Source organism: Saccostrea echinata, unplaced genomic scaffold (assembly GCF_033153115.1).
Source record: "Saccostrea echinata isolate AGI-Se365-2 ecotype Australia unplaced genomic scaffold, CSIRO_AGI_Sech_v1 ptg000029l, whole genome shotgun sequence".
Classification (NCBI taxonomy): Eukaryota; Metazoa; Mollusca; class Bivalvia; order Ostreida; family Ostreidae; genus Saccostrea; species Saccostrea echinata.
Genome location: NW_026889778.1, coordinates 37,196,537 through 37,224,333, shown reverse-complemented (window position 1 = coordinate 37,224,333; position 27,797 = coordinate 37,196,537). Strand labels below are relative to the sequence as shown.

Sequence of the window (27,797 nt, the reverse complement as noted above, 5' to 3'; positions counted from 1 at the left end):
CATGTTGGAAGTATCACGTCAATCTCAATTGTGACATAAAAAGACGATTATACAAAATGTCTACCTTTTCAGCCACAGCTGTATTGATCTTTAAACATTCACATCCCTTCAATTCAAGGCCAACACGTTAATGACAATGAATACGTGCATGTAAGAAATGGAAAACCTTAAACATACTATGGAATCATCAATTTTCATGGGACCGTTCACAGTAGCTCAGTTGGTAGAGCGCCCGTTCCGTGATCGGAAGGTCGTGAGTTCAAATCTCGGCCGCGACTGACCTAAGTCGATAAAAATAGGTAGCAACTGTTCCTTCGTCATGCGCTCGGCACTTTGAAGTGAAAGTTGCGAGTCGTTTGGATGAGACCTTAAAAACCGAGGCCCCGTGTCACGGCAGGCGTTGGCACAATAAAGATCCCTCACTGCTGAGTGCCGAGTAAAGGTCAAAATTTGAAGCCCTTCAAAAGTATATGGTGACGTCTCTATATGAGTGAAAAATTCGAACGGGACGTAAAACAACAATCAATCAATTTTCATGGTGGACCAATGCTCGTTTGTTTCGTGGGTCATTCCCCACCAATAATAACTTTCTGAACCCTATTTGTTCATTATTTTATGGTTTTACGAACTACCCATGGAATTAAGTGCCACCGTGCACGAACCAATAAAATATTTTACGCCCTCAAACAATAACCCTAATGAATTAAATAATTCCAGTAAAATTTTGTTCGCCCACGAGCACTTATCTGCAAGAATGAAAATAATTTCAAAGTATCTGAGCGAAACACAATTTTAACGCATTGTCAACTATTACTTTCCTTGGTGATTGAAATACATGTATAATCATGTTTTATGTTAAAAGTGCTTTACAAGTAGTACGTGAAATCTGAATGTCATGTTTATTCTACAGATAATAGACTGCAAAAATCTTAAGCAAAACTGTAAGAAATACCTTGAACTTTAGTTTTAAGAACCTGTCGGGTAAGATAAACGAGGGCTGTTAGAAAAGTTCACAGACAAGTTGATTTACGGAAAATTCATTGCTTACTTTGAAGAATGACGTGTCTCTGATTAAATTCTTATCCTTTATTTATTAGTATTAATAAAACAGGTCGAATTACTAAAATTTTGAAAAGATACAATAATTTTTACTGTACGGTTATAGGATTCATTGAGCAATCACTTGACGTTAGGTGACGTGACAACCTGATTTCAAACCTCTTTAGCTTTTTCACAGTTCTAAATATCTTTCATTTCTAAAGTCTTTTCTTTGTGTGTTTTCCTTCTTAAAAATTGAATAACTTTATTAAGAAATGTTATATTTTTTTGCTTAAATGTTTTTGTGGCGTATCGAAAATTAGCTAGATCTTAAAACCAATGTCTACATTAAGCGATCAGGTATGGAAATAATGCAAAATTTAAAGGCGTAACGTCCATGCAATAAGCAGAGTTTTGGGGGATCGCAGAGTTGATCATCAAAAATGTCAATCCTTCCATTCTTGCAAAGCTACTACCATTTAAACATATTGGTCTCAGATGTGTGTAGGCAATCCTAGCAGCATCTAAAAACATTTTAGTCTTTTTCAGATAATTTCAGTAATTTTTTAAAAGGTCTGTATCTGTGTAACGTAAACGTGCAAAAAGGTGATATGCTCCGTGAAGCATGTTTTATCTAGATAATATGTTTGTAAATGTTTAAGGATCATCAAAAAAACTTGTCCGGAAGCTTTTCTAACAACCCTCGTAAAGCCTTGTTTACACGAACTAGATTGGACTGGGAACAGACTTCTAGATACTAAATTTATAATTCATACAACAATGCACAACAAAAAACTGTGTTAAATCTGCTTCACTGCTTCATTCAAAATACGCCCTTACTTTTCCTGTTAATTTTAAGTAAAATTTCTCAAATACTTCAATTTTTAGAGTAGAAAATTTACAATTAAGACTTTAAGTTTGCCTAGGAGTAAATGAGTTGACGACTTTCATTTTGATTCGTTTTAATTGATGCGCTTGAATTCAATTGTGAGAAAGTGAATAAATACTAATTTGAAGTCAATGATTCAGAGGAACTAAATTATAAAATATATTACTGTTTACACTCAGTTAATGTCAAAATGTCACTTTATCCGATTATTAATACATGAATAACTTGAAATGTTTTTGATTAGAATTAACACTGTATATAACATATCGGGAAGAAGGTATGAGGGACCTGGCAAGGCGTATTAACAAGCCATATATTAACTAACTTTCATACTTGTTCCACAATTGCTGTGTAATAACTTACACAGTGCTTTTAATGTTTTAGCTAAATGCATATGCACTAAATGTATAATATTCTTAAAGCTATTATATTTTTGTATAAAACCATGTTAAATCGGACATTGACGAATGGCACACATAAACACACCGTTTAGTTTTAGAGCTTATATTTTATTTACTTGTTTAAACATCAATGAAAAATCTTACCTTAGTGTATTTTTCTTCCAGATTTTCTTCAAATTGAATCCCATTAATGAAGATTTTGAGATACATGGGTTTACAAAGCTAAGAAGAGAAAAATACTAGACTAAGTATTGTTAACTGCTTACATGAAAAGAATTCAAAAAAAGATAATACAACAACAGACATATTTTAAGATCATCTGAGCCAAATGCTCAAGTGAGCTTTCTTTATCAAAATTGTTCGTTGTTGTCTGCGCGTCGTTGTTGTTGTCATTATTGTCGTCGTCGTACCAAACTTTTCACATTTCTACTTTTTCTCAATACTCATTGGATCATTTTCAACCAAACATAACAAAAACACACCATTGAATAAAAAATATTCAAGTTTATTCAAATAAAAGGTAACGCCATCTGAAAAGGTGAGATAATTAAGAATTGAATTAAATGCAGTAAATTTTACACGGGAATCTATTGGAAAAAAAAATTGATTTTTTTTTCAAGAACAGCACGGTCATAATGAGTAAAATTAATCTGCAACCATACTCAGGTTGTGTAGATTCAATTGTTTTCATATATAGCTCAACGGGGTTAGAATGGAACACAGAAGGGAAAATTAAAATTGATTAAGCGATCGTCCATTCCGGAAATGTGAGCATTTGCTTTGCAATTCACTGTCATTGACACGATCTCATCTTAATTTCTAAATTTGGAATGTTTTATCTAGACATATGATTGTAAAAAGCTTCAGGGACTATGATTTCCTTTTGTTTTCTCAGTTTTAACTCTTTGTGAAAGAATAACATAGTTTATAATAAGTTGCATATTTGGCAGATAGAAACTAGCGATTAAATTTTCATCAAATTATCTTATACAAGAAGAGTTTAAGTAGTATGTACATTGAGAGTTTAAAATCTATTTACAAATTAAGAATGTGAAAGAGATTGCAATCGTTTTAGATACTGAACTTTCATATGAAGAATTTTTGACAAGATCTCGGACTAAATATATTAGTAAATATATATATTAATATATTTAACTTTGATTCCTTAAAATTGTAGAATAGTGAAACAGTGGAATTCTCATTCATCATCCAGTTAACTCTGTATATGTACATAAAGTATTATTTTACATGTGTTACCTCAAAGACTAATGAGATAAGGTAGTCAAAAGGTAAATGGAACCTTTTTTGCCAAGAGAAAGATAAACATGGGAGTAAATTGGGTAAAATAGCACTTAATTCATTCGAATATGAGAAAAAGATTTAATACAGTTGAACCTCGGTATCTCGCACAAGGATATCTCAAATACCATGGATATGTCGAAGTAATTTTGAAGTATCAAGCGCTTATTTCTGAAGTATTTTACCCTGGATATCTCGAATCCTCGGATATATGGAAGTATTTTTTCGGTCCCGTGAAGTTTGAGATAACGAGGTTTGACTGTATCCTATGTCATACCAATTTTTCCTCCTGGATTCTCTGTGGAAGTCTTTCAACACTCCAGTTATTGGAGCAAATTTCAATTGTAATTTGCATCTTCCCGATTCTCTGAGACAGTTCATTCACACAAGGTATTTTAGCACTAACACCTTGATTAGAGGCAAGCGACTGAATACGAGCAAATCCTATCCCTATGGGTGTATAGGTCGAACTGGGATCGATTAGAAAAGGGTCAATAACACCCTCTTCTCCCTGCTTCTCCTGAAGTAGATCAAAGGGTAAATTCAAATTATCGTTAAGTGGCACATTAAAAATACGTAAGAATAATTTCTAAAAAAGAGGCCAGCTACTGAGAAATAATAGGATATCAACAATCTCGTTTAAAGTAAGCATTTCGCAAATTCTATTGTTGACACAATGACACTGCGAATACAATGTGGCGTCCATGTTGACGTCTTTTATACGAATTGTTACACCATCATTTCCATACTGAATTGTCTACAGATTTCTCCGTTTACCCGATGATAAGGGGCACAAGGAAGGCGAAACTGGTTGACAGGGGATGCTTACTCCTTCATGTCACAAGATCTCATCTTTCAGATTTACAAAAGTCCGTGTTTGCTCTCTTACAACTTTTCTTATTTAATTTGAGCTTTGCATTACTGCTCATTACCTTCATATTTTATCTAAGTGAATATACAAGTCAATATGCAAAGAAAGCTCCAAGTGCTGTAAAAAATTGTACAATTATGGACTGTTGAGTTGGAGACATCACAAATTACTAGTATCAGGTTTGAATAGGATTGTCACGCGAGGGAGCTTTAGCCCAAATAGTTTTATTATCCTGAAGATTCTAAATTTTATATAAACATTTTGTGTTTAGATACCCGCTGCTCTAATTCCATAATTCAAAATATGCCAACAGACAACTTTGATAAAACCGTTAGAATTTATTGTTTACCGATCACGCAAAAGTATTAACTATTATCAGAGTTATCTCACTTACGACATTTTATTTCAAAATGAAAGGGAGACATGTAATTCTGCATCCTCGCTTGTATTATTGTATTTTCATCTGAAGAAATACAACGAAGATGTCAACCGGCACGTGGGGGAGACTTCACGAATTTTCTCCCTCTACCTGACATGTTCTAGACCAATCAGATTGACTATTCATTTGAAGGATTATAAAAGATTCTGTAATGAACTGTTTAGTAGTGAGAAGGCACATATTATCAAGGCTTAAGCCCGAGGGTGACAAGCCTATTCATACCTGATAATTTGTGATGTCTCCCTACCAAAAAGTCGATAATTATCGTTTATTATCCAGAAGATTTTGTGAAATAGAGTATAAAAGATCAGGCAAACCTTTTGTATTCTCTCACCCACTGCTCTAATTTTATACCTTAATTTTTCAAAATATATCAATATACAACCTTGACGTAACAGTTAGATTATATTGTTAACTGATCGAGCTTATATTATAGATATTATCAGAGTTTTCGGCATTTGTTTCATCTTAAGGGAGACAACACATTTGCCACTATGCATGCTCGCTTGCTATTTTATTGCGCAGGTATATTGCATGTAAGTCAGCACCCAGATCAGCAAATTCACACTTTTTTTGTAAAATGTAAATTTGATGAACCAGAAAAGGCACGGATAGAACATTTACTATTATTATCAATTGAACAGACATCAATGAAGCTTAGCCTAAAAGAACCCTTCACTACGACGTCATTATGTGACGTCTTAAAGTAGAAGAATATGCCTTAAAAGTGAAAAGTTCAGCACTACTCCGGGGATAATTCATTTCTACATGTAAAAATAATTTGTAAAACATCTTTGGTCCTTGTAAAGTCCTACTCTCCTGTCAAAGAAATAATCATTCCACACTTTCGCATTAATCTTACCAAAATTTTTACATTATGTACATATGATCGAAGAATTTTAATCAATTCATGTTAAACACACGATTCTAGCAGCACTTTCCAAATACTATATATAGAACACAAGCTCTCAATATGCCAAAAATTACGTTTCAAAGTACCAGTGTCTGGCATAATGCTAAACGTTTGCGTCTTTGCTGTTAAGAACGACAGGGTAAAGACTGATAGGATTGCAAAACACTACATGTCTTCATTATCAGAAAAAATGATGAAAATAAATCAACATACTTAATTCTTAAACTTATATTCCTTATGAATTACATATAGTATTTATGAAAATGCTTTTTGACTTCCATTTCAAATGATTGTTTACATGAATTCTCGTTCCGTTTCATTTTCACTCGACAAATACTTGGTCAACAGTTATGACATCATGGGTTAGGAATTTAACCACCTGACAAATACTTCGTTATCTATACCATCTAAAATGTCAGGATCTAGTTATTATCATATTTTACATGTTTCCATTCTTTTCTAGGACTTGAAAGAAAAACTTTAAATATAAAATATTTAAAAATCATAATATCTAAACTTCACGTCATATAGCTTACTACGACGTCATATTGTATAGGCAAGTTACAATATACCGTTCACGGTAGCTCAGTCGGTAGAGCGCTCGCTCCGTGATCGGGAGGTCGTGAGTTCGAATCTCGGCCGCGACAGACCTAAGTCGATAAAAAATAGGTAGCAACTGTTCCTTCGCCATGCGCTCGGCACTTTGGAGTGAAAGTTGCGGGTCTTTCGGATGAGACCTTAAAAACCGAGGCCCCGTGTCACGGCAGGCGTTGGCACGATAAAGATCCCTCACTGCTCAATGTCCTTGAGTGCCGAGTAAAGGTCAAAATTTGAAGCCCTTCACCGGTATATGGTGACGTCTCTATATGAGTGAAAAATTCTCGAATGGGACGTAAAACAGTATACAATCAATCAATCAATCAATCAAGTTACAATATCTGAGTGTAGCCTTAACATACCCGCGTGTCATCTGAAGGGAGACAACACATGCACAGTAGCCAACGTGCATGTGAGGGAGATACCTCGAATTGTCCCTTTGTACTTGACATCTAGACTAATCAAATAGACTTTATTACTAGAAATATGAAGGATAATAATTAGAATTACTCAGTCCATGCAAAAGTCTGTTTCTGTGTAAATGTTGAGAGAAATCATAATGTGCTTGTTGGGAGATGAAAAATTGAAGATATTGTAGTGAAAGTCTCTTCCAGATCTCACACAAGTCTCCAAAATCTCTCAATGATCATTTTGCAGACGTAACTTCCCATAGATCTCAGATGCAGTCTTCAGTAAGCTCAGTTGCTCTTTCTGAAAGACTCTGGAGATCTATGGGAGATCATTATAAGACCAAGCCGATGGTTAGAACACTGTTGAAAGATTTGTCGAGAATTTTTCGATTGCGACACCAGCAATCTCTCAACGGTAGCCAACCGTGAATAAAGGAAGTATTACCCGTTAAAGAGACAACAACACAAACCGAAAAATATAAACATAAGACAGTGTGAAAGGTATAAAATAATTAAATGAGCAAAAACTATGGCTTCATATAAAAAGTTATACAACCCATCTTTATGGAATGACTTACGTCATAGTCATTTATAGCAGCTATTTTGTCGCTAAATTCATTTTCTGTCAAAATATACCTGCAGTTGTTCTTCAAATTCAGCACTTTAACAATAACCTGGAAATTATATATGTTTCCACATCAATTCATAGAAACATAAAATAATTTTCTGCAAATTTTTTGCAGGACATTTAAAGTTTTTAACACATTTTTTTTTCAATATAGAATGATTTTATTTAAATCTTAGAGAAATTAGGATATAAGCTACTTGCAATTTGTGATCGATCATTTAGTCCTAAAAAATATGCGCTGGTTAATTGTAGGTGAAATTTCAATGGTTTGTTCAATAGCACAGCTTTGGCATTAGCTTCCCTCACTTCTTCCTCTCTTCTTGTCACCTTCAATCTTAAAGCTATCTCATCTGAAACAACGCAGATAGGTTAAGGCTTCCCAAAGAATATCAGAGTGCACTCTGTGCCTTCGAATGTTAAAAAAATACATCGCTTAAGTATCTTTGATTGCAAATCAGCGTGTTCAAAATGTTTACAAAAAATATACCTTTGAAATGTACTCTGTTTTTATACCCGTGGTTAGAGGAAGAATTTAATACGTATGTATAAAAGAGTCTGACACAGGCTATTAATGAGGATTAATCTGAAATTTCTTTTGGAAATCTGTAAGAAGAGATTGTTCTCTAACTAAATCTTGCTTGGGAAAAATGTGTGATGGCTTTGTTTTATTACAGATTCCAATATTGTGTGGAAAATACACTCAAATTTGTCGGTAAGATGAATTTCTTATGAAATAATTGTAAGTAACAAAGTAATACTATGATTTTTTTTCCTAGCACATTTCGGGTACACAAGGATACGATGAGTCTATTATTTTAACAAAATGTTTAGAATAATTGTGTTAATCGGCTGCGCCTCAGCGACTAATGTGAAACACTTAAAAAATACAAGTGACTGTCACGTAATCAACAGTCATGTGATATCAAGACAAAAGTGTTAATATATAGCCGATTGAACCCTATATATATAAAATAGCTGTATTTAAGTACATGTACATAACTTACTTAAACCCTAAAACCAACCTTGCAATGCAATAGTACGTTTTGAACGCATTTAAAGTGTCTGGAAATCTTAAAGTAGCTGTAAAATTATGAACATATTTATTTTTGCACAAGTTTTAACAGTCTGAATATATTTCGCATCCAAATGAAGAATGTTAAGATAACGAACGCCCGCCTTGAGCACTATGTATTGGTGCATACAGTGTATTCTGTAGCCAAATTTAGTATAAAAGCAATGATCTAACAAATGGAATCAAATATGTCAGACAAAATAGGACCCTACGATATGCTATATTTACAGACAAGCTCATTATAACGACTGTAGAATTTGCGAAAGGCTGTTTTTAAATGGGAGAGTTGAAATCCTTGTAACATCAACTTATTTGTCAGTAGCTTGCCTCGGTTTCAAAAAAAAAAAAAAAGATCCAATTCAGAACATGCTCTTGCGTATCGAATCAGTGTGGAGACATAAACACCATATGCAGATGATCCTGGAATATTAGGACATAAATAGGGAAGTTGACGATGGAAAAGCTGAAGTCATCAAGTTTGTCACATAGTTTAGTTATCATTTTACCATTATCGTCTACTGTCTGTAGAACATCAAAATACGAAGCATTTGTGAAATGACGGAGTGTTTTTGATTTCAATTTCACTGGGATATATCGAATCAACATATCAATGAAAGTAATTATTGTCAATTGACAATATGTCCTCGATATGTCTTAATATCAAATTGAAGGCCAGAGCAAGAGTTTGCTTCTAATGTACAATATTTTAAAAATATATTATTCTGCTTCATACAGGTGTAGGAATATACAAAACGGTTGGCTGATAAAGTGGCAGAATCAGTTCCCATCAGAACTCCAACAGATTGTTGGAAGACCTGGTCTCCAAAGACTACATAGAAGTTGACAGTCGGGAAATCACGCATCCTTTTAATATCAACTGCGATCAAAGCAATTGGAGGAGTGCAATACATTAAGCTCATTACATTTGATTATTTTGATACTGAAGTTTGAACTGTTGAATTTGTACATTGAATTGAAATTGAATATTCAATATTGAATTGTAATTGACTATAGGGAGTATAATTATATTTTGACTGTTGGGAATTTATGGGTAATTGACTATGAATTAATATTGTATTGGTGACGTCCATGCACTCGGGACTTACCCAGTGCAGGATCCGCCCAATTTGGTACCGTCACATATTTTGCATTGGTTGTTTTTTGTTATTGAGGGGTAGCCCTGTGGTAACTCCTGAAATGAATCACCGCGGCCAGAAGCGCCACAATAAACAAATATAAAATGTTTATCTTGTTGTTTATAGGGAATCTGAGATTAACAATTTATTAACGCCCGTGTCATCTTTCTTAGTTTCTAATCTTAAAGTTTGTATTTCTTTTATAAAAAACAATATTTTTTGAATTGGTTGTTCGCAGTCCATTTTTTATCGCATTGTAGATTGACGTGAACCAATTGTTCGAAGTCAAATGAAAACATGTAGTTGGCCAGAATACTTTGCTATTCATTCAGTGATTGGACAATTGTTCTTTGTGAGATCCGCTGTGCGCAATGACAGTGGGCAAATAAGGTAAACAAAGGTTTGTCACCGTAGTAGATATTAACACATATTTTTTTTCTAAAAGCGTATTGGGCGGCCTTGAAAAAATAGTCGCTACTGAGCTCTCCAATTTTCCCCGAAAATTATCACAAAAGCGAAGATTTAGTAGATTCTGATTTTTAATCACCTCCTTCCTTTTGAAAATCATGCAAATCTTTCAGAAAGGTCTGGAAAGACAGTTTTTAGGTACATGTATTTAGAAGAAGAAACTTGAGCAATTTCCTATTTACTGACAATTTTATTAATAAAATCGGTTCAACCCTATAACCTTTGATTGGGTCAACCTACACCACGTGCCTTGAATGTAAATCACAATAACATTAGTAGGGATGGTATGGCTACATACTTTTAAAAAGTCGAATTCTTTTCTTTTGTATTGCTAAATTTTGCTCGTGTTAAAATCTTCTTTAAGGATGGGCTCTGTCGTTTACTTTTGATTAGCTGAAATTCACTCAATACTTCTTTCATTCCTGTAATCCAAAACACATCAAGAACACTATTCCGTATAATTTAGCCAGACGACTTTGTACCATAATATCGGACAAGGATCTTTTAAATATCAGACTTAATGAGTTACGGGAATTATTACAACATTATCCTACTTTACTGATTGAAAAAGGAATAGACAACGCTATACTACATGACAGTACCAGCCTACTTCAGATAAAAGAAAAACCAGAAAAAATCTTATATCCTATGTATCAACACACAACCCCAAAAATCAAGAATTTTTCGAAGTCATCAAAACCAACATGTCAATTTTAAAAAATGATCCAAGAATGAAATAAGTATTGAGTGAATTTCAGCTAATCAAAATTAAACGACAGAGCTCATCCTTAAAGGAGATTTTAACACGAGCAAAATTTAACAATACAAAAGAAACACCAGTTGTTAGAAAATGTCATCACCTAAGATGTGGAACCTGTCCCTTTTTATAAGAAACCCAACAGTTTATTTTTAAAAGCGGAAGAGCATCCATTATTCTTCATCTTTTACCTGCGAGAGTTCTAATTTGATATATGTATTTACATGTTCAGGATGCGGCGAGCATTATATTGGCCAAACCGGGGACACCCTTAGACACCGAATGACCGTCCATCGTCAACAGATTCGTCAAACCGAGTACTAGTGCACTGCCGTAAGCGTACATATTAGTACATGTGCAAAAAACATTCCTAACTCTTCAGTGTTTCCAATATACAAGTTCTACAACAAGACTTCCGAAAAAGAACGTGAAACCAAGAAAAACATTTTATTTCATTGCTTCAACCAGTGCTAAATGCCCTATCATGATAGTAAATTTACACTTTTCCAGCACTATTTGTCTAATTGTTAAAGTAATAACGAAACATAATGACGTCATAATGAACTCTGTTAAAGCGCAACACTTATTTGACGTTACACTACGTCACAATATACTTTGAAATGTTTGTATCTATAGCAATATGTCAAAAATCCTGATGATACAATTGAAACCAGAGTTTTAATCGGCGTTCTGTTATTTTTTATAATTATATATATAAATATATATGATTTTGTCATTAGATGTTCAAAATATTTTCTATTTGTTTTTATTACTACTTTAAATATGTATAACACGTTAGAAAGACATTTGATGTTTAAATAAAATTACATGTTTTGGGACAAAAAAGAGTCATCAATATATGCAGAAATCCAGGATAAAAAACCTGAAATATACGGTTCATATACTTAGATATTTATGCTATTTGCTTTCTTATCACTAATGCTCTCTTATTCTATAAGTTATATAATATCATGAATACATACCAGGTGCTATTGTCTGCTCAATGTCTGAACGAGATAGTATTTCATCCAAAGCCATTTCAAACGTGATGTCATCTAAACTGGAATTATCCTGTGATGGATCCACAAAGACATATAGAGCGCGTGTATTTCCAAGCATTAACCTATTGATTTCAAAAGAAAACAACACTTGGAATGATGTGGTATATGAATATCAAAATATAATTGGAGGTAATGGGAGCAGTGAGCTAATAAGCTCATGCCCCCGCTTTTATATGAGTATAATGACTAAGTCCATGTTTTGACATCCGCACCGCATAAATCCAATCAGTAAAAGTAAAATAAGAGATGCATAATGGCATTATGTAATAAAGATATTGTGAAAGTCCCATTAATTTTCATACAGTGATTTAGGAGGAGTTACGGATAAAAGATTGTACCCCCAGTATTATAAAAAAAGAAGGTCGGTTCCTTGCTTTGCTACGAAAAATCCTCAAATATGAGTCGAATCATAAGATAGGAGGTACACAAGGCACTATGGAATAAAGTCAGTGTTGTAGGAAAAGTGACAGAAAATGGATGGCTACACCTAGGTGAAACGTATGGGTAAAGGAACGGACGAAAGGATGTAAGGACAAACACCACAATCACTATATACTGTACCCCAAATTGTCAAGCGGGGTATTTAATTAAAAGTAAGGAAATATTCGAATTTATTTTAAAAGTTGGGTAATATGCGATGTGATGTGAGCAAAGTTCTCTGATTAACTTCTGATTTTTTATGTAATATTATGCATATGCATATACAGTGTATATTAAATAACTAGCCGTAAAGTTATTTTTCACACAAAAGTTCTTACAATGCGTTTATTTTACCTCTAAGTTTTTTTTTTAAATCTGACAAAAGATTTATACTGAAAATTAAAAAAAATGTACAATGGCAAAATAGTTTGTCGTATGGTGAGGTTCCTTTTATTTAGTCCCAAATCTTGCATATTTACATTATATTTGCAAACTGGAGAAAATAACCAGCTTTCAAATGCCTTTTTATCATTTTTGAACTTGTCCTTTTGATTTTTTGTTATAGTTTGGCCAAAATGGATGATAGGCTATTACTTAGAATAGAAACAACCAGTGAGAAAAAAAAGATTATATTTCGGACCCTAAATAGTTTCATATGAAGTTGTGATAAAATTCTGGTTATACTTTGGGCTTGCTTCCTCTCATATAAGTATTGGTTTTAGAACACATGAGCCATAAGGCTCAACTAAGCTTTTCTGATCAAAAAGTGTCTGACTCCTTTTGTCTAGTTGTCTGTCTGTCTGTCATGTGTTGTCCGTAAATTGTTCAAAACATTATATTTCGAACACTAAATAGTTTCAAAAAAAGTTATGATAAAATTTAATTATTCATCCTTTGGGCTTGCTTCCACAACACTTTGTTATATTAGTATGGGTTTTGGATCACCTGGCACCGAAGGATCAACTGAGCTTTTCTGATCAAAAAGTGTCAATTTGTCTGTCTGTCCGTCTTTCTGTCTGTCGTGTGTTGTCTGTAATTTTTTCCCCATTTTGGACTTCTTCTCAAGAACCAATGGGTCAAATTCAACCAAACTTGCCACAAAGTATCCTTGGGTAAAGGGTTAGGGGATTTAAGTTGTTCACTGGAAGTGTCATGCCCTTTTTCAAGGGAGATAATTAAGAATTTGTGAAAAATTTGTGGCATCTTTTAACAATCTATTCACAAGAAACACTGGGCCAGAAAAGATTAAACATATGCGAGAGCTTCTTTACTTACTTAAGATACAAATTTGTATATATCTTGACCTCCGATGGTGTGTTGGACGGGGCTACAACAGGGGGATCAAAGTTTTATATAGGAGTATATATATGAAAAACCTCTAATTAAAACTTCATTACCATATTTACCATATTAAAACCATTATAGTCATATTAATAGAGAAGCGTGTTCAGATAGTGTGGATTTAAGTTTTTTTTCAAAACATGACACTGGGGGATAGGGCAAAACACAACAGGGGATCAAAGTTTTACATAGGAATATAGAGGAAGAATATTTAAAATATCTTCTTTTTAAGAACATCAAAGCCATGAATAATCATTAATATAAAAGCATCTTCAGGTAGTGTAGATTACAGATTGTTCAAAACATGACCCCTGGGGTTAGGGTGGGGCCAAAACAGGGGATCAAACTTTTGCAAACGAATACGAAGGAAATACCTTTAAAAATCTTCTTTTCAAAACCAGCAAAGCCATTATGAGTTATATTAATCAAGAAGCATTTTGAGGTTGTGTAGACTGATGATTGTTTAAATCAAGACTAACTGGGGTAGGGTGGGGCTAGAACAGGGGACCAAAGCTTTACATAAGAATATATAGAAAAACCATTTAAAAAAATCGTCTTCTTAAAAAGAGCTTAGGCATTATCAGTTATATTAATACAGAAGCATCCTCGGGTAGTGTAGATTCAAATTTATATCACTCATGACCCCAGAGAGTAGGGCAAGGCTACAACATGGAATCAAGGTTATACATGAGAATATGTAGGAAAAAGAATCTGTTGTTGAAGAGCAGAAGGGCCATAGTTACTCAAGTGAGTTGTGGCCCATTGCCCTCTTTCTTGTACACATACTCTTAAAAGATGAACGATTTTCAAAGTGAAATCCTACATGCACAACGATTATAAACACATTTAAGAGATAACGTGTATATTTCATGCAAAAACTTAATGACCACCACACACCTGTCTTTATGTTTGATGAGAATACTTTCTGATCCCTTTGTTCTTCTGCCGTTTATAGCTACCGCATTTTCTTCAAAGGTTTCCAAAATAATATTTCCATTTTTATGTATGATTGATGCCACCTTTCTAAAATAAACGTTAGACATATAAAAATATTGCAGTAAAACTTGAAAAGATACCATTACAGTGTAGTTTGAACAAGATTTCTAGAGCATACACATCATTGTAACTCACTCTGTGCTTCCAACGTATATATAAAAGCGTCATTTTCAATATCATTTGGTTTTTTTCCTCCAGCAATAACACACTTGCCTTGAATGAAAATTACAAAGTGATCATTAAATCCTCAACCCATTTTTACTACATTTTTGTACCAATTTTTCGTCTGTGTCTAAATGAGAAATCACGTCGCAATACTGTTCAATTTTGGATTTTTCTATAATTCGGCATATATTTTGTTAAATCGAGGTCTATTATTCTATATGCTTCACTGATGGGACTTTCAGATTTCGAAGCAGATCAAAGATCTTATTTTAATTAGATTGAGAGATCGACAAATACAAAATGAGAATATGCTGCTAAAATGTCAATGTTAGTTTTTTTGAGACCACGTGCATTCAATCAATAATTCCGAAGGAAAACATCTCAAACTCTCTACTCATATATATTCTTTCACATTTGCTTTGTTTAGTGTTTTTATTAACAAGTTTTAATCTCAGTGAAAATTGAATTCTTACCATCTTCCAATAAATATCGGATAACTTTGGACAGCATGTGATCTTCATTTAAGTTCAATAAATGAGGAACTGTATTCATTTTTTGGTCATCAGTCGATACAGGTTCTGGAGTCTGCAATGGCTCATGATACTTAAACAGCTTTTTACAGATAGTAAGCATACCCAAACCGATGCTGCCGTTATTTTTGTAACTTTTTCATAGACACAAAAGACATATGCTCATCATGAAAAAATATGGCAAGCCATTTTTACAATTTGTTGGAAAAAAGATATCGCTATAAAATAGAGAAATCTTTTTTCGCTTCAAAAATATCTCTTTAATCGAGATAATATCTCTTTAATCCAGATAGATATTTCTAACTTGTAAATACATATGTATATCTCTTTAACGTAAAGAGATATCGTTTTAACTTAAAGACACACTTCTTTAACTTAAAGAGATATGTTTCTTTGACAATAGAAAAAAATAGAAACTGAATAAATAGTAAAAGGGCTTGTCATGATTTTTTTTTCAATTTCCAGAGTTTAAAATCATTGATGTGTCATCTAAGTCTTGCTAATTGGTTCCATAAAACTTGGAATTATTTGCAATTTCTATGTGAGATAAGTGTACTACCTGCGTGACTGTGATTGCTTTGGTCAACTGTAAAACAACAAGAATAAATCTTCTTGAAATACATTTTCTTTGAATATTTTTTTTAAAAAGTAAAATAATCTCATGAAAACATGAACGTATAAAAGTCCCAAAGCAAACGAAGGACAAACTTTATTCAATTATTACATATAAGTAAATATTCGCTTGCAAATTTACCAATATATTCTTTGATGTGATGAATTCATTCTACTGGGTAAAAAAAGTTCATGATTATATGTACTTTCTCAAGGGTCGGGAATTATTACAAGACGTAGGTAACGTGCAGTTTGGCGTAACTCACTGACAATAGTACAAAGGGTTGATTGTTTTTAATATTTTTATTCAAAGTACTTAGCAAAAGTAAAAAAAGAGGTCATAGGGTCTTCACGGTCACCTGAGTATAAATTTAACTCTGTAAAGGATCAATGGATTGAATATGAAATAAAACAACAACCAATGTTGCCCAAGAGCAAGAGAAATACAATGATCAGGGATCAGCTAGATAATTAATTTTTTACTCAATCATAAGTCATAAACTCTATCTATTTACTTGTCTGTTCATGCCCCCATTTGTCTCTATCCCCATGCAGGCTATACAAAACAAAAGTTTTTGAGCACAATCAGTAACCCCATCTCATTCTTTCTCACTTTGACCTCTCTTAGTCTTAAAAATAATGTATTTTTGTCCCATTTCTATTTATCTATTATTTAAAAGTCTACCTGACCATTATAAACTATTAAAGTAACTTTTGTACTTAGAATTATAAAGGTTCTTGTATGACTCTGTCATTCAATTGACCTTTTACATGTTTTAATAACATTATTTACAGTCATTAATTATAATAGATGAATATCAAAGGGAAGAACTTTTTCAGTAGAATACAAATTGATAAATCAACCAATTTGTCAAAATTTCAAAAATGTGGTCAAAATACCCTTGCCTGTTATAACTTTATAGTCTCTGTTTGCTTCCTAAATATCCAAGAGCAGAGAAGATTTTCAAAGAAATACTACATTTTCACTAAATACACGTATCTAACATAAACCCACATTAACACCAGAGCCCATGACCAGTTTTGAAAAGGCACCCTTGCTCATAAATGACATGTACTTAATATGTTTGCTAAAATCCCATAGGCAGAGAAACAATTTTCAAAGAAATAATGCATTTTTTACTCTTTAATTAAAAAAGCTCTATCCCTGACCCAGGGGTTATGGATTTTTAAATTTTCTGAAAAGGCATCCTGGCTCATCATAATGATGTAATTATTTTATATGCTAAATATTCAGGAGCAGAGAAAAACATTTTCAAAGATATGGTGCATTTTAGCTCTATATTCAGCAGAACCCCCATTTTTAGAGAATTCATGCATTTTCACTATATGATCATTACAGCCCCATCCTAACTCTAGAACCCCTGGCCCTGGGTCCATAAATTTCATAATTTTGATAGAGGGCTTAATGCTTATTACAATCATGCCAACAGATTGACTGCGTGATGTCCAGGAGTAAATCCTGAGGATTTTTAAAGATTGTACTCAATTTGATAGTTTTAGCCCCACCCCTAAGATCCCAGGGGGCAGGAACCATGGAATTCATAATTTTTGTTCCCTCTCACTCATAGATGTTCTACCACACAATGCGTTGAAACAGGTTTAGCGGTTTCAGAGAAGAAGCTGGAAATGTTCAAATATTAATGGACGCTGTCCGTCGCAAGGCGCACGACGGACGAAAACAGATAGCAATAGATCATCTGGGTGACTCATAGAATAGCATAGTTTAAAAGTTTAATTTGAAATTAACTTGTTTGGTACTCGATCAATTATACTGAGAAGCCCTACGGCCTACCAAGGGTTTGATCACGTGATCAGCTCTGTTCATTTCGAAGTTAACTTTTTATTATTCCTTTTCATTTTTTAAATAGTTAAATTGAAGTATCCCCTTCAAAAAGCTTACTTCTGCACGTAGATCTTCTATTTCTATAATGAAAAAAAAAAAACAAAACAAAAAACAATGTATAATATTTGACGCACAATAATAATGTCTAAATCATTTTTCTTTCAAAACATTACATTTTGCTGTAATTTTTAATACCTTTCTGTAAATTTTGTACTATATCTTTGTGTTGCATCTCAGCTTTTGCAAAAGCATCTTTTGTTCTTTGTAATTTCTCTAGTAGATCCTCGACATGCTGATCCTCAAGACGTTCGATTGTATTTACCTTCGACGTGTTTGTAATAACGGTTACATTTAATGCTGAATACAGAAATGAACGGAAAAGTTTATATCAATGCATGTGTTAAATTGCAAAAAATCCAGACTTATTTTCGAGAAAATAAGAAATATTGTAAACAATACTATATAATTATTGCTGGTTTTTGGGGTCAATACGATGATTTAGACACCTGAGGAGTACATGGCTTAATCATCGTATTGACCCCCAAAACCAGCAATAATTGTTTTATTATATGGTTCAATGATTAGATGACAAACACTCATTAAGTAATCCATTCCATCTTACTTGTTCACATATACTGAAGTACTAGCAGAACATAATGAGAGAAACGGGGTAAAAAAAAAAAAACAGTTGTATTATTTTGGAATTTTTAATTCTAGTTTGGTGCAAAGTAGAAAAAAAATGTCAGGCACATATATAGGATTGATTAAAAAAAAAAGGGGGTATTAAAAGGGAAAAATGACAACTTACCTGAAAACAAATCTTTGACTAGCCCCTCCCCCCCCCCACCTCCAAAGGAACAGAATTCTTCCCACTCAAAATTTTATTTGGTGGGATGTAAAGGTCCATAAACGAGGGGAAGGGGGCTTTCATTGAAATTTTTTTATCCTTAAAATTTAAATTAAAACTTTACATTCTCAAAACTTGGGGAAAGGGGGAGGCGTCCTGCAACCCCTAACCCTTACCCCTCACCCAAGAATCGATGTGCCTTAACGTTATGTTAATATGAGTGGAAGTCCGATGGAAGTGAAATAACTTTTCAAAACTGTTTGCATCAATTTTGAATTTCCCTATCTTTTTTTGGTCCAATGTAGAATAAATAATGCTTTATATTGACCTGGAAGGTCACGTGCAGGTCAATATAACGTAGTATTTTTCTAACATTGTTGGATCTCAGCCAATCAGAGAGACTGGAATGATTCAATCATAAGTCAATCATATAAAAATTATAATATATGTCTCTTCTTCAGGACAGAATAAAGCAGGGGAAACGACAGGTGTTTTCTAAACATCTTTATGCTAAGCATCCTAAGATAAAAGATAAGAAATGTACTGGCCAGAACCACTACATGGAAAGGGCTAATCGAAAACTTACTTGGATCACTTGCTATGTTGCTTTGGGTACTCTGATGCAATGTGGGAAAAAATCGGCAAGCAAAATTTGGGAAAAAGTAATTGAAAGCAAATATAGGAAATGTTTTGAATTAATGGAATCATTGTAGATTTATCTGAGTAAACTTTTAAATGAAGATCTGTCAGGAATCCGATGCCGTTCTCATTTACTAGGTCAGTATGGGATTTTCGCTTCTTTTGAATTGTTTGTAAATGTACTTGATTATTTTTAAACGATATACTCTTATAAAAGTATTTGTGTATAAATTTTCTCCCCAATTTACCAAAGAAACTATCTAATTTTTTTTTTATATATTAGGCTTTTTAACGAAAATGAGCTATTTTTGTTTTGAGTGATTTAGTATGTTTGCAACATTTGTTTCCGATGGCTACACTTTTTCGGTCCCTTTTTCCGAATTGTATGAAATTAAAATTAATTTTTTTTCCTAATATTATTGAGATTTAAACATGATGGGAAATTGGCATACACAATTACAAGAAAGAAACATTTATTAGTTGAAAGAAGTTAAACAGATATAAATAATTATAAATTTTGTTCAAACGTGCTATAATTGCTGGCGTACGTGCGATTTTTGTTATTCCTGAGTTGCTTCGTTACGGAAATACATCTGATTTGTCTAAAGTACTTCTGTTTCAATAAATTGCAGCTAGTTTGATATTTTCTTAAAGTGTAGAAAAATATAATATAGAGATTATACTGCGACTTTTCTAATATTTTATCACTTCTCACACTATCATCAGACATCAATAAATTATTTTAATGAGTGCACTAAATGCTTTAGGTATACTCGAAAATAGCATAGCCGTCATAAAAACAAAGATAGCTTTCTGGATATTTTCAACACAAACATAAAATAGCTCTCGAAAATGGGGGTAGATATATATTTGATGTAATTGTCATGGTACGAAGGCGACCTTGTTGTCAATTAAATTGCTAAGTTTGATAAAAATTCATATAAAATTAATAAATATTTATTTGAATAATGTGCACTATCCATTTAAGTCGGTGATTTATCAAAAATTGACTATCAGACGCATGAAAACGCGTGCAACCGATGTTTAGGAGGAGTAGATGACACAAAAACATGGTAAACTTTAAATATGAGCTACCACGACGGCAAAAAAGAGACGACAACAACACCAAACAAAGAACAATTTTTAAAATTGTGAAATAAAACCCAATTAGATTTGGAGATACACATTCTCCGACATTGTTAACCATAGTGGCGTACTCTTCGTTTAAAGAAAAAGGTAATTAGTGAATGCATAATACTGAGATTATGTTCCACATGCAATTTGTTTTATTGACTTCATTTTAAAATTCTTGCACAGTAAGTAATAAGACCTTTCAGTTAAAACTGAAAAGCGTCTTTCATTGACTTTTCAGTGACCATTCAGTCACTAAATAGCAGGTACATTTCAGAACTTGCTCTTTTCCTTTCAGTAAAATCGCTATATCTGTGATAATACTTTAACAAACTTATTCAATCTAGTTGTTAAATGAATAAACAATCAGTTAAACCTGGGGAAAAAATCGGTGTTATCGGTGAATATCTTTTAAACAATTTTTTTTTCAGTACTAACCATTTTTATGCATTTTTCTTTTATCTATTTAATGCGGTTTGTTTTCATGGAATTTCTCGGAGTGGAAGCAAAGACAGAATTAATTATTTATGCCTCTTGTGGAAGTAATTTTTGTTAATTGTTGAAACGATTCTTTGTATTAAAACATATCATTTAAAATTATTTAATATAATGTCCTACATGCAGATATCTCTAAATATTTCTTTAAAAAAAAGCAGGTGTCTGTCGCTGATAGTTGTAATTGTCCAGATACATGCAATAAGTCTATCCCCCCCCCCCCCTTCTAAGCAATTAACATAGAATATAAAAGATGTATACAAGATATATACACATTAAAAAGCTCCTCAATATTAGTGTCCCAATTCTATTTCTAGAGTTTTAGTTATTTTAATCGGAAATGATATTCATAAATTGCAGTGGCAAAATGGACAAGATTACAGCCTATCAAACGGGAGGAATCGGGTTCAACACGAGGATTTGTCCAGCATTTTTTTAAGATTATCTAAAGATTATCTTTTCCCTAACAAAATATAATATAGTTAATTATAGTTTATTGAGTTAATTATACCCGCACTTTCTAAAGAAAGTTCGGGTATATTATTATTACTCATGTCTGTCTGTCCGTCCGTCCGTCCGTCTGTCACACTCTTCTTTCTCAAACTCCTCTTACATTTTACACAGTAGCCTAATCATCTTTTGGGAGATGTTTGGTGGTGTCATGTAGATGTGCAGTAAGGTTTCAGAATTTTCATTTTCACCCTGGGGGTCAAATGGGGGTCGAAAAATGACGTTTTTTTTATGCAAAAAGACCCTAGTTCCCTGAACTCCTCTTACATTTTACACAGTAACCTAATCATCTTTTGGGAGATGGTTGGTGGTGTCCTGTAGATGTCCAGTAAGGTTTCGGAATTTTCATTTTCACCCTAGGGGTCAAATGGGGGTCGAAAAATGACGTTTTTTTTTATGCAAAAAGCCCTTAGTTCCCTGAACTTCTCTTACATTTTACCCAGTAGCCTAATCATCTTTTGGGAGATGAATAGTAGTGTCCTGTAGATGTGCAGTAAGGTTTCGGAATTTCATTTTCGCCCTGGGGGTCAAATGGGGGTCGAAAAATGACTTTTTTAATGCAAAAAGCCCCTGATTCCCTGAACTCCTCTTACATTTTACACAGTAGCCTAATCATCTTTTGGGAGATGAATAGTAGTGTCCTGTAGATGTGCAGTAAGGTTTCGGAATTTTCATTTTCACCCTGGGGGTCAAATGGGGGTTGAAAAATGACGTTTCTTATGCAAAAAGCCCCTTGTTCCCAGAACTTCTCTTACATTTTACACAGTAGCCTAATCATCTTTTGGGAGATGGATGGTGGTGTCATGTAGATGTGCAGTAAGATTTCGGAATTTTCATTTTCACCCTGGGGTCAAATGGGGGTTGAAAAATGATGTTTTTTTTTTATACAAAAAGACCCTTGTTCCCAGAACTCCTCCTACATTTTACACAACAGCCTAATCATCCTTTGGATTGATTATGACTGATTATTATTGTTTAACCCCGAGTCGGCAATATTTACGCCATATTTCGGCAATCAATTTAAGTGTATATTCCCATTAATGAAGTTTTTAGATTCTCTGGCACCAAAATGCAAATTTAAGAAAAGTAAGGTTAAGGGCACAGGAAAGTTAAAAGTCAAATATTTTTGATGCAGTTGAATAGTCTTCACAAATACGTATCAGCATATTGAGTTTGATAAAAATATTGTGAATGGTTTATTTAAAACTAAGCTAAACACTAATTTAAAATAAATGAAGTAAAGGTCAAAGGAAAGTTCAAGGGCGAAAAATATTGATGCAGTTGAATAGCTAACATCAGTATGTATCAGCATATGAATTTTTACACAAATTCAAGAAAAGCTGGGTCTAAATCAGAGGAAAGGTCAAGGTCAAGAAATATTGATGCAGTTGAATAGCTCTCATTAGTATGTATCAGTATATGAAGTTTGATAAAAATATCTTGAATGATTTCATTAAAACTGAGCTAAAGACTAATTTAAGAAATGTGAGGTCAAGGTCAAAGGAAAGGTCAAGGTCAAAAAATGTTGATTCAGTTGAATAACTTACATCAGTATGCATCAACATATGAAGTTTGATTGCACTTTCTTCCATGGTATCCTTAAAACTGAGCTAAACACTAATTTAAGAAAAGTGAGGTCAAGGTCAAAGGAAAGGTCAAAGTCAAAAAATATTGATGCAGTTTAAAAGCTCTCATCAGCATGTATCAACATATGAAGTTTGATAAAAATATCTTGAATGATTTCATTAAAACTGAGCTAAACACTAATTTAAGAAAAGTGAGGTCAAGGTCAAAGGAAAGGTCAAGATAAAAAAATGTTGATGCAGTTGAATAGCTTACATCAGTATATATCAACGTAAGAAGTTTAATTACACTATCTTGAATGGTATCTTTAAAATTGAGCAAAGCACTAATTTAAGAAAAGTGAGGTCAAGGTCAAAGGAAAGGTCAAGGTCAAAAAATGTTGATGCAGTTGCATCGCTCTCATCAATATCTATCAGCATATGAAGTTTGATAAAAATATCTTTGATAGTTTCTTTGAAACTGAGCTTTGAACAGAGCTAAACGCAAAGCGTGATGGAAAGACAGACGGAAGGATGAAAGGACGGAAGACGGACATGACAAACACTATATGCACCGGCCATATTCATGGCTGGGCATAAAAACAAGGTAAAAAATTTTGTTTGCATGCACCCTTTCTCCATACCACCTCAGCATGTTCCAAGATTGAAGTTTTAATGTCAAAAGGTTCTTAAGTTATGGTTTGAAGGTGTTTTCTCAATTTGACCTTGAATGAAGAAAGGAGTCAAGGTCAACATTTTAGTGCAGTGCATCTTTTGTAAATGTCTTTTTTCTATGTTACAAATTTGAAATCCTAATGTCAAAGGGTTCTCAGGTTATAGCCTGGACTATATTTTTATGTAAAGATTGACCTTGACCTTATCGAAAGGTCAAGGTAAAAGAGTTTGGTGGCTTCAACCCTAATTCCATACCATCTCTCCATGTTTCATGTTTGGAGTCTTAATGTCAAAAGGTTGTCAAGTTAAGGCTTGGACAAAATTTGATTGAAGAAGAAAACTGACAAAAACAATATGTAGACTAGTATAGTCTACTTGTTGCATCAAACCTGTAGGAGGAGTAGTTTTGAAAGAACAAATTTGTTTCTACATTATGTAATGAAATTTTCACATAAGATTCAACTTTTCTTGCCTAGTGGTTCTTGAGAAGGAATTTTTTTCTTATACAGTAAAGCATACTTACAGCGAAACAAGCCTATAATGAATTGACACTTACAGCTAAGCGATTTTCATTCCCCGTGACTTTAAAATATATTGTAAACTTAATGGATATAAGCAATTACACTTATAACAAAGCAAAATCATCCATCCCAGGCACTTTGTTATAAGCGTGTTTTACTGTACATTCCCATGTTCACAAAACTTTGATCCCCTATTGTGGCCGCACCCTACCCCTGAAGGTCATGATTTGGACAAAGTTGAATCTACACTAAGTAATGAAGTTTCACATAATTTTAAACTTTTCTGGCCCAGTGGTTCTTCAGAAGAAGATTTTTGAAATAACAATAAATTTTCACTCATTCTTATCTCCCTTAAAAGAAGGTTTGGCCCTTCCTTAAAAAAAAGGTTTGGTCCTTCATTTGAACAATTGTTATGTTTTACACAAGAAAGAATATTTTGCATGAGAAATAAAACTCTTTGTGATTCTAAATATTTCATCACACCTCTAGTGTGTTTCTTCATATCTTAACTAAGATAATGATGATTTAATTATGTCTTCAATTTTGTACAGGCCTTTGTATGATAATTATACCCTGAGGGGTATGTATACCTGTCTTCAACAAGTCAGGTGATTGTTCACAGTGAGTACTTTTCCAGCATAATTGATCATTGACAAGTTCATTTCTGCCTACTGAAAATACTGATCTTGAGCAAATTAATAGGAGTTCCAAGTGAAATTTGTAACAAACAACGTTAAAAGACTTCTGGCTGTGTCCTTTTGTAATTATAGATCAATAGATCAAAGACAAGATAAGTGAGTTAACTTATTTTTTTCTGGGAGGGATAACATTCTTGCTGCAGTATGAATTAGTGTAAAATCCTAAAAAGTCATCAATTAAAAAAAAATTGTCTTATAATTCCACTTTAATTTTGACTCACACAGATGTTAGGGAGAGAGATAGAGAGAGAGAGAGAGAGATTACTCCAGGTATATAGCCCCATGCAAAATATATATCTGTGATAGCAAATTCTCAGGAGGCAATTTTTGAAAAGCAATTTTCCTCCATGCATTGTTTTCAGAAAACTCAAAGCTGAAAATTTAAAATTTATACCCATGTCAACATAGTGCAACTTTTATCTATATTGATAAAAATGTACAGTAAAAAAAAATATGATTAAATAGCTAAATCAAAGTGTTTTGAATAGTAAAACCAAGCTATACCAGTATAGCTAATTCAACTACAGAGCTTAATCAATTTTAAGAGATTGTGCCAGACCTGTTTTAATTCTTAATCATTCTTAAAATATTCATATCACCATTCCTGATTCAAGGGAGAGCTAGGCATATGACCAAAAAAGTCCATGATCTATTGATTTAATAAAGACACAGACATGTATGTTGTGAGAAGATCAGTAAATAATGATGACAAGTGGGAAATGGCTGGGTTAATATTCACAAATTTTAGGAGTTTTCAACATTTAAGACCATGCAGACATAACTCCTTCCCCTTTTCCCCCTCCCAGCCACAGGCTCATTTAATTATACAAATTATTTATAACTTGTTTTGGTATAAAATAAATTGTGAATAATACAAAAATGTACATGTACACAAAGTATAATGGCAGATCTTGAATGATTTTCATTTTCTAATTCTAGGAGGGTGGAATGACCCTAGGGGGTTCTGAATAAAATGTCAAGCAGATTATCACTAACACTAACACACTTTTGACGCAGGTCATATTATGATCATTTCCAGTTTCAGGATGATGATGACTTCAAGGGGTCATAACCTTTATACCATTTAATGCATAATGCCTCAAGGGACAATATTATATATGGTTAAGGGGAGAGTTTTCAACCATTTTCAAGATACAATGTATATGATCATTTAAAGTTTTAGGGGTTGGGAATGACCTCTGGGGGGTAATGACCCATCCTATTTAGTGTGTTATAACGAAGGAGTCGGCAGTTTTATCCATAAAACAACGTAAACAACAACCAGTGAGCTTCGCGAGCGTAGCGAGCGAATTCGAAGCGACAGGAATGCAACGCGTTTTTGGCGAATTCTGCCCTGGCGCTTTATTTAATAAAACTAGCAACAACACGCGGTATAATTCATGTCAGTTGATGTTTCTAACCTGATTTCTGGTCCGATTACCCTCTCAATTGCCGTACTAGACGCTTAAATCCAACGTTAACGATATCTCGAAAAGAATCAGTCGCCATGAGGGTCTGCGTGATGTCACGCCTTTCGCTCCTGAAGCATTTCGTGTTGGATTTTATATATAAATTATTTATAACGTCTAATCTATTAAATTTTGCAATTTTGTTTAAAAAGTAAAATTATTGATTAGTGGGAAAAAGCTTTTAAATGACAAAAAAGTTCAACACGACATTAAACCTTGAAATTATCTCTCTTTATTTTGAAAAGGTGTTTTAAGTCAAATAAACTTTAACGTTCATTTAAACATCAATAATCACTCACGTATTACTTTAAAAAAAATAGCAGACGTAAAATTTCATAGATTATACGTTAAATATATTCTTTAAATAACTTTCTTAAAAAATCAACTCGAAATGCTTCAGGAACGAACGGTGTGACATCACGCAGACCCTCGCAGACCCTCATGGCGACTGATTCTTTTCGAGATGTCGTTAACGTTGGATTTAAGCGTCTAGTACGGCAATTGAGAGGGTAATCGGACCAGAAATCAGGTTAGAAACATTGTTTCCGGTTCCAAAGATCGAGTGGAATGACCCCAGGGACTTGCCTCATTGTATAATTTGTATAATTGTGGCATTCCAATGACCTTTGACCCTTTTCCAACTATAGGCCCCTAACCATTTTCATTTCCGATTATTTTACCCCGTTCTAGTCGCCAGTGTGGCGCAGTGGTTAGAACGCCTGCTCTAGAGTCGTGGAGTAAGGAGTTGATCCTTAAGTCGCGGGTTCGAATCCACTGCGGGACGTGGAGACCAGTTCTTTGGATGAGACTGTATTCATAAACCGAGGTCCCGAGTTGCAGTAGTTGTTGGCACGAAAAAAGATCCCTCACTGCCCAATGGCCCTAAGTGTAAACCATAGGTTAAAATTTGCAGCCCTCCACCGCCAAGTGGTGGCGTCTCCATATGAGTGAAAAATTCTCGAGAAGGACGTTAAACAACAAACAAACCCCGTTCTATACTGAACGTTTAAAATAATATATTCATAATGTACTTACCGCCTGTTATAGGTACTGTTAACTTGATAGAATAATAAATCCATTTAAAACACACACTAAATATTAATCCCAGTGGTAATATATGTAATGATGTACATACACCGTGTGCAAAACAATAATGATAACGGTAAAAGTAGTGCTCGTAGAGTGACGTAATTCCACGCACGAGTCTAGAAATTTTCCAAAAAGGTGTACATTTGTAAAATTTATATTATAATAACTTACAATTTTTTTCTCTCATAAGTTTGTGTTATCTATTCTAAATATGACAGGAAAACGGGTGAATCGTGGGTGGGGTTGATTTTTGA

General features: G+C 33.6%; 2 protein-coding genes across 2 annotated transcripts in view; both read right to left on the bottom strand.

The window, feature by feature from the left end:
* Positions 1 to 27,797, bottom strand: part of LOC133195887 (protein lifeguard 4-like) — a 396,544-nt gene that overhangs the window by 96,471 nt on the left and 272,276 nt on the right. The window lies entirely within an intron of this gene.
* The window catches only part of LOC133195265 (kinesin-like protein KIF28), a 46,107-nt gene continuing 22,208 nt past the window's right edge, over positions 3,899 to 27,797 (bottom strand). The window contains exons 10-18 of the mRNA XM_061331119.1: positions 18,103 to 18,264; positions 17,965 to 17,987; positions 15,375 to 15,486; positions 14,946 to 14,949; positions 14,638 to 14,763; positions 11,902 to 12,041; positions 7,687 to 7,835; positions 7,436 to 7,531; positions 3,899 to 4,147 (exon numbers count right to left, since the gene is read on the bottom strand). Coding sequence (XP_061187103.1) covers positions 3,899 to 4,147; positions 7,436 to 7,531; positions 7,687 to 7,835; positions 11,902 to 12,041; positions 14,638 to 14,763; positions 14,946 to 14,949; positions 15,375 to 15,486; positions 17,965 to 17,987; positions 18,103 to 18,264 — 1,061 coding nt within the window. The remainder of the gene's footprint in view (positions 4,148 to 7,435; positions 7,532 to 7,686; positions 7,836 to 11,901; positions 12,042 to 14,637; positions 14,764 to 14,945; positions 14,950 to 15,374; positions 15,487 to 17,964; positions 17,988 to 18,102; positions 18,265 to 27,797) is intronic.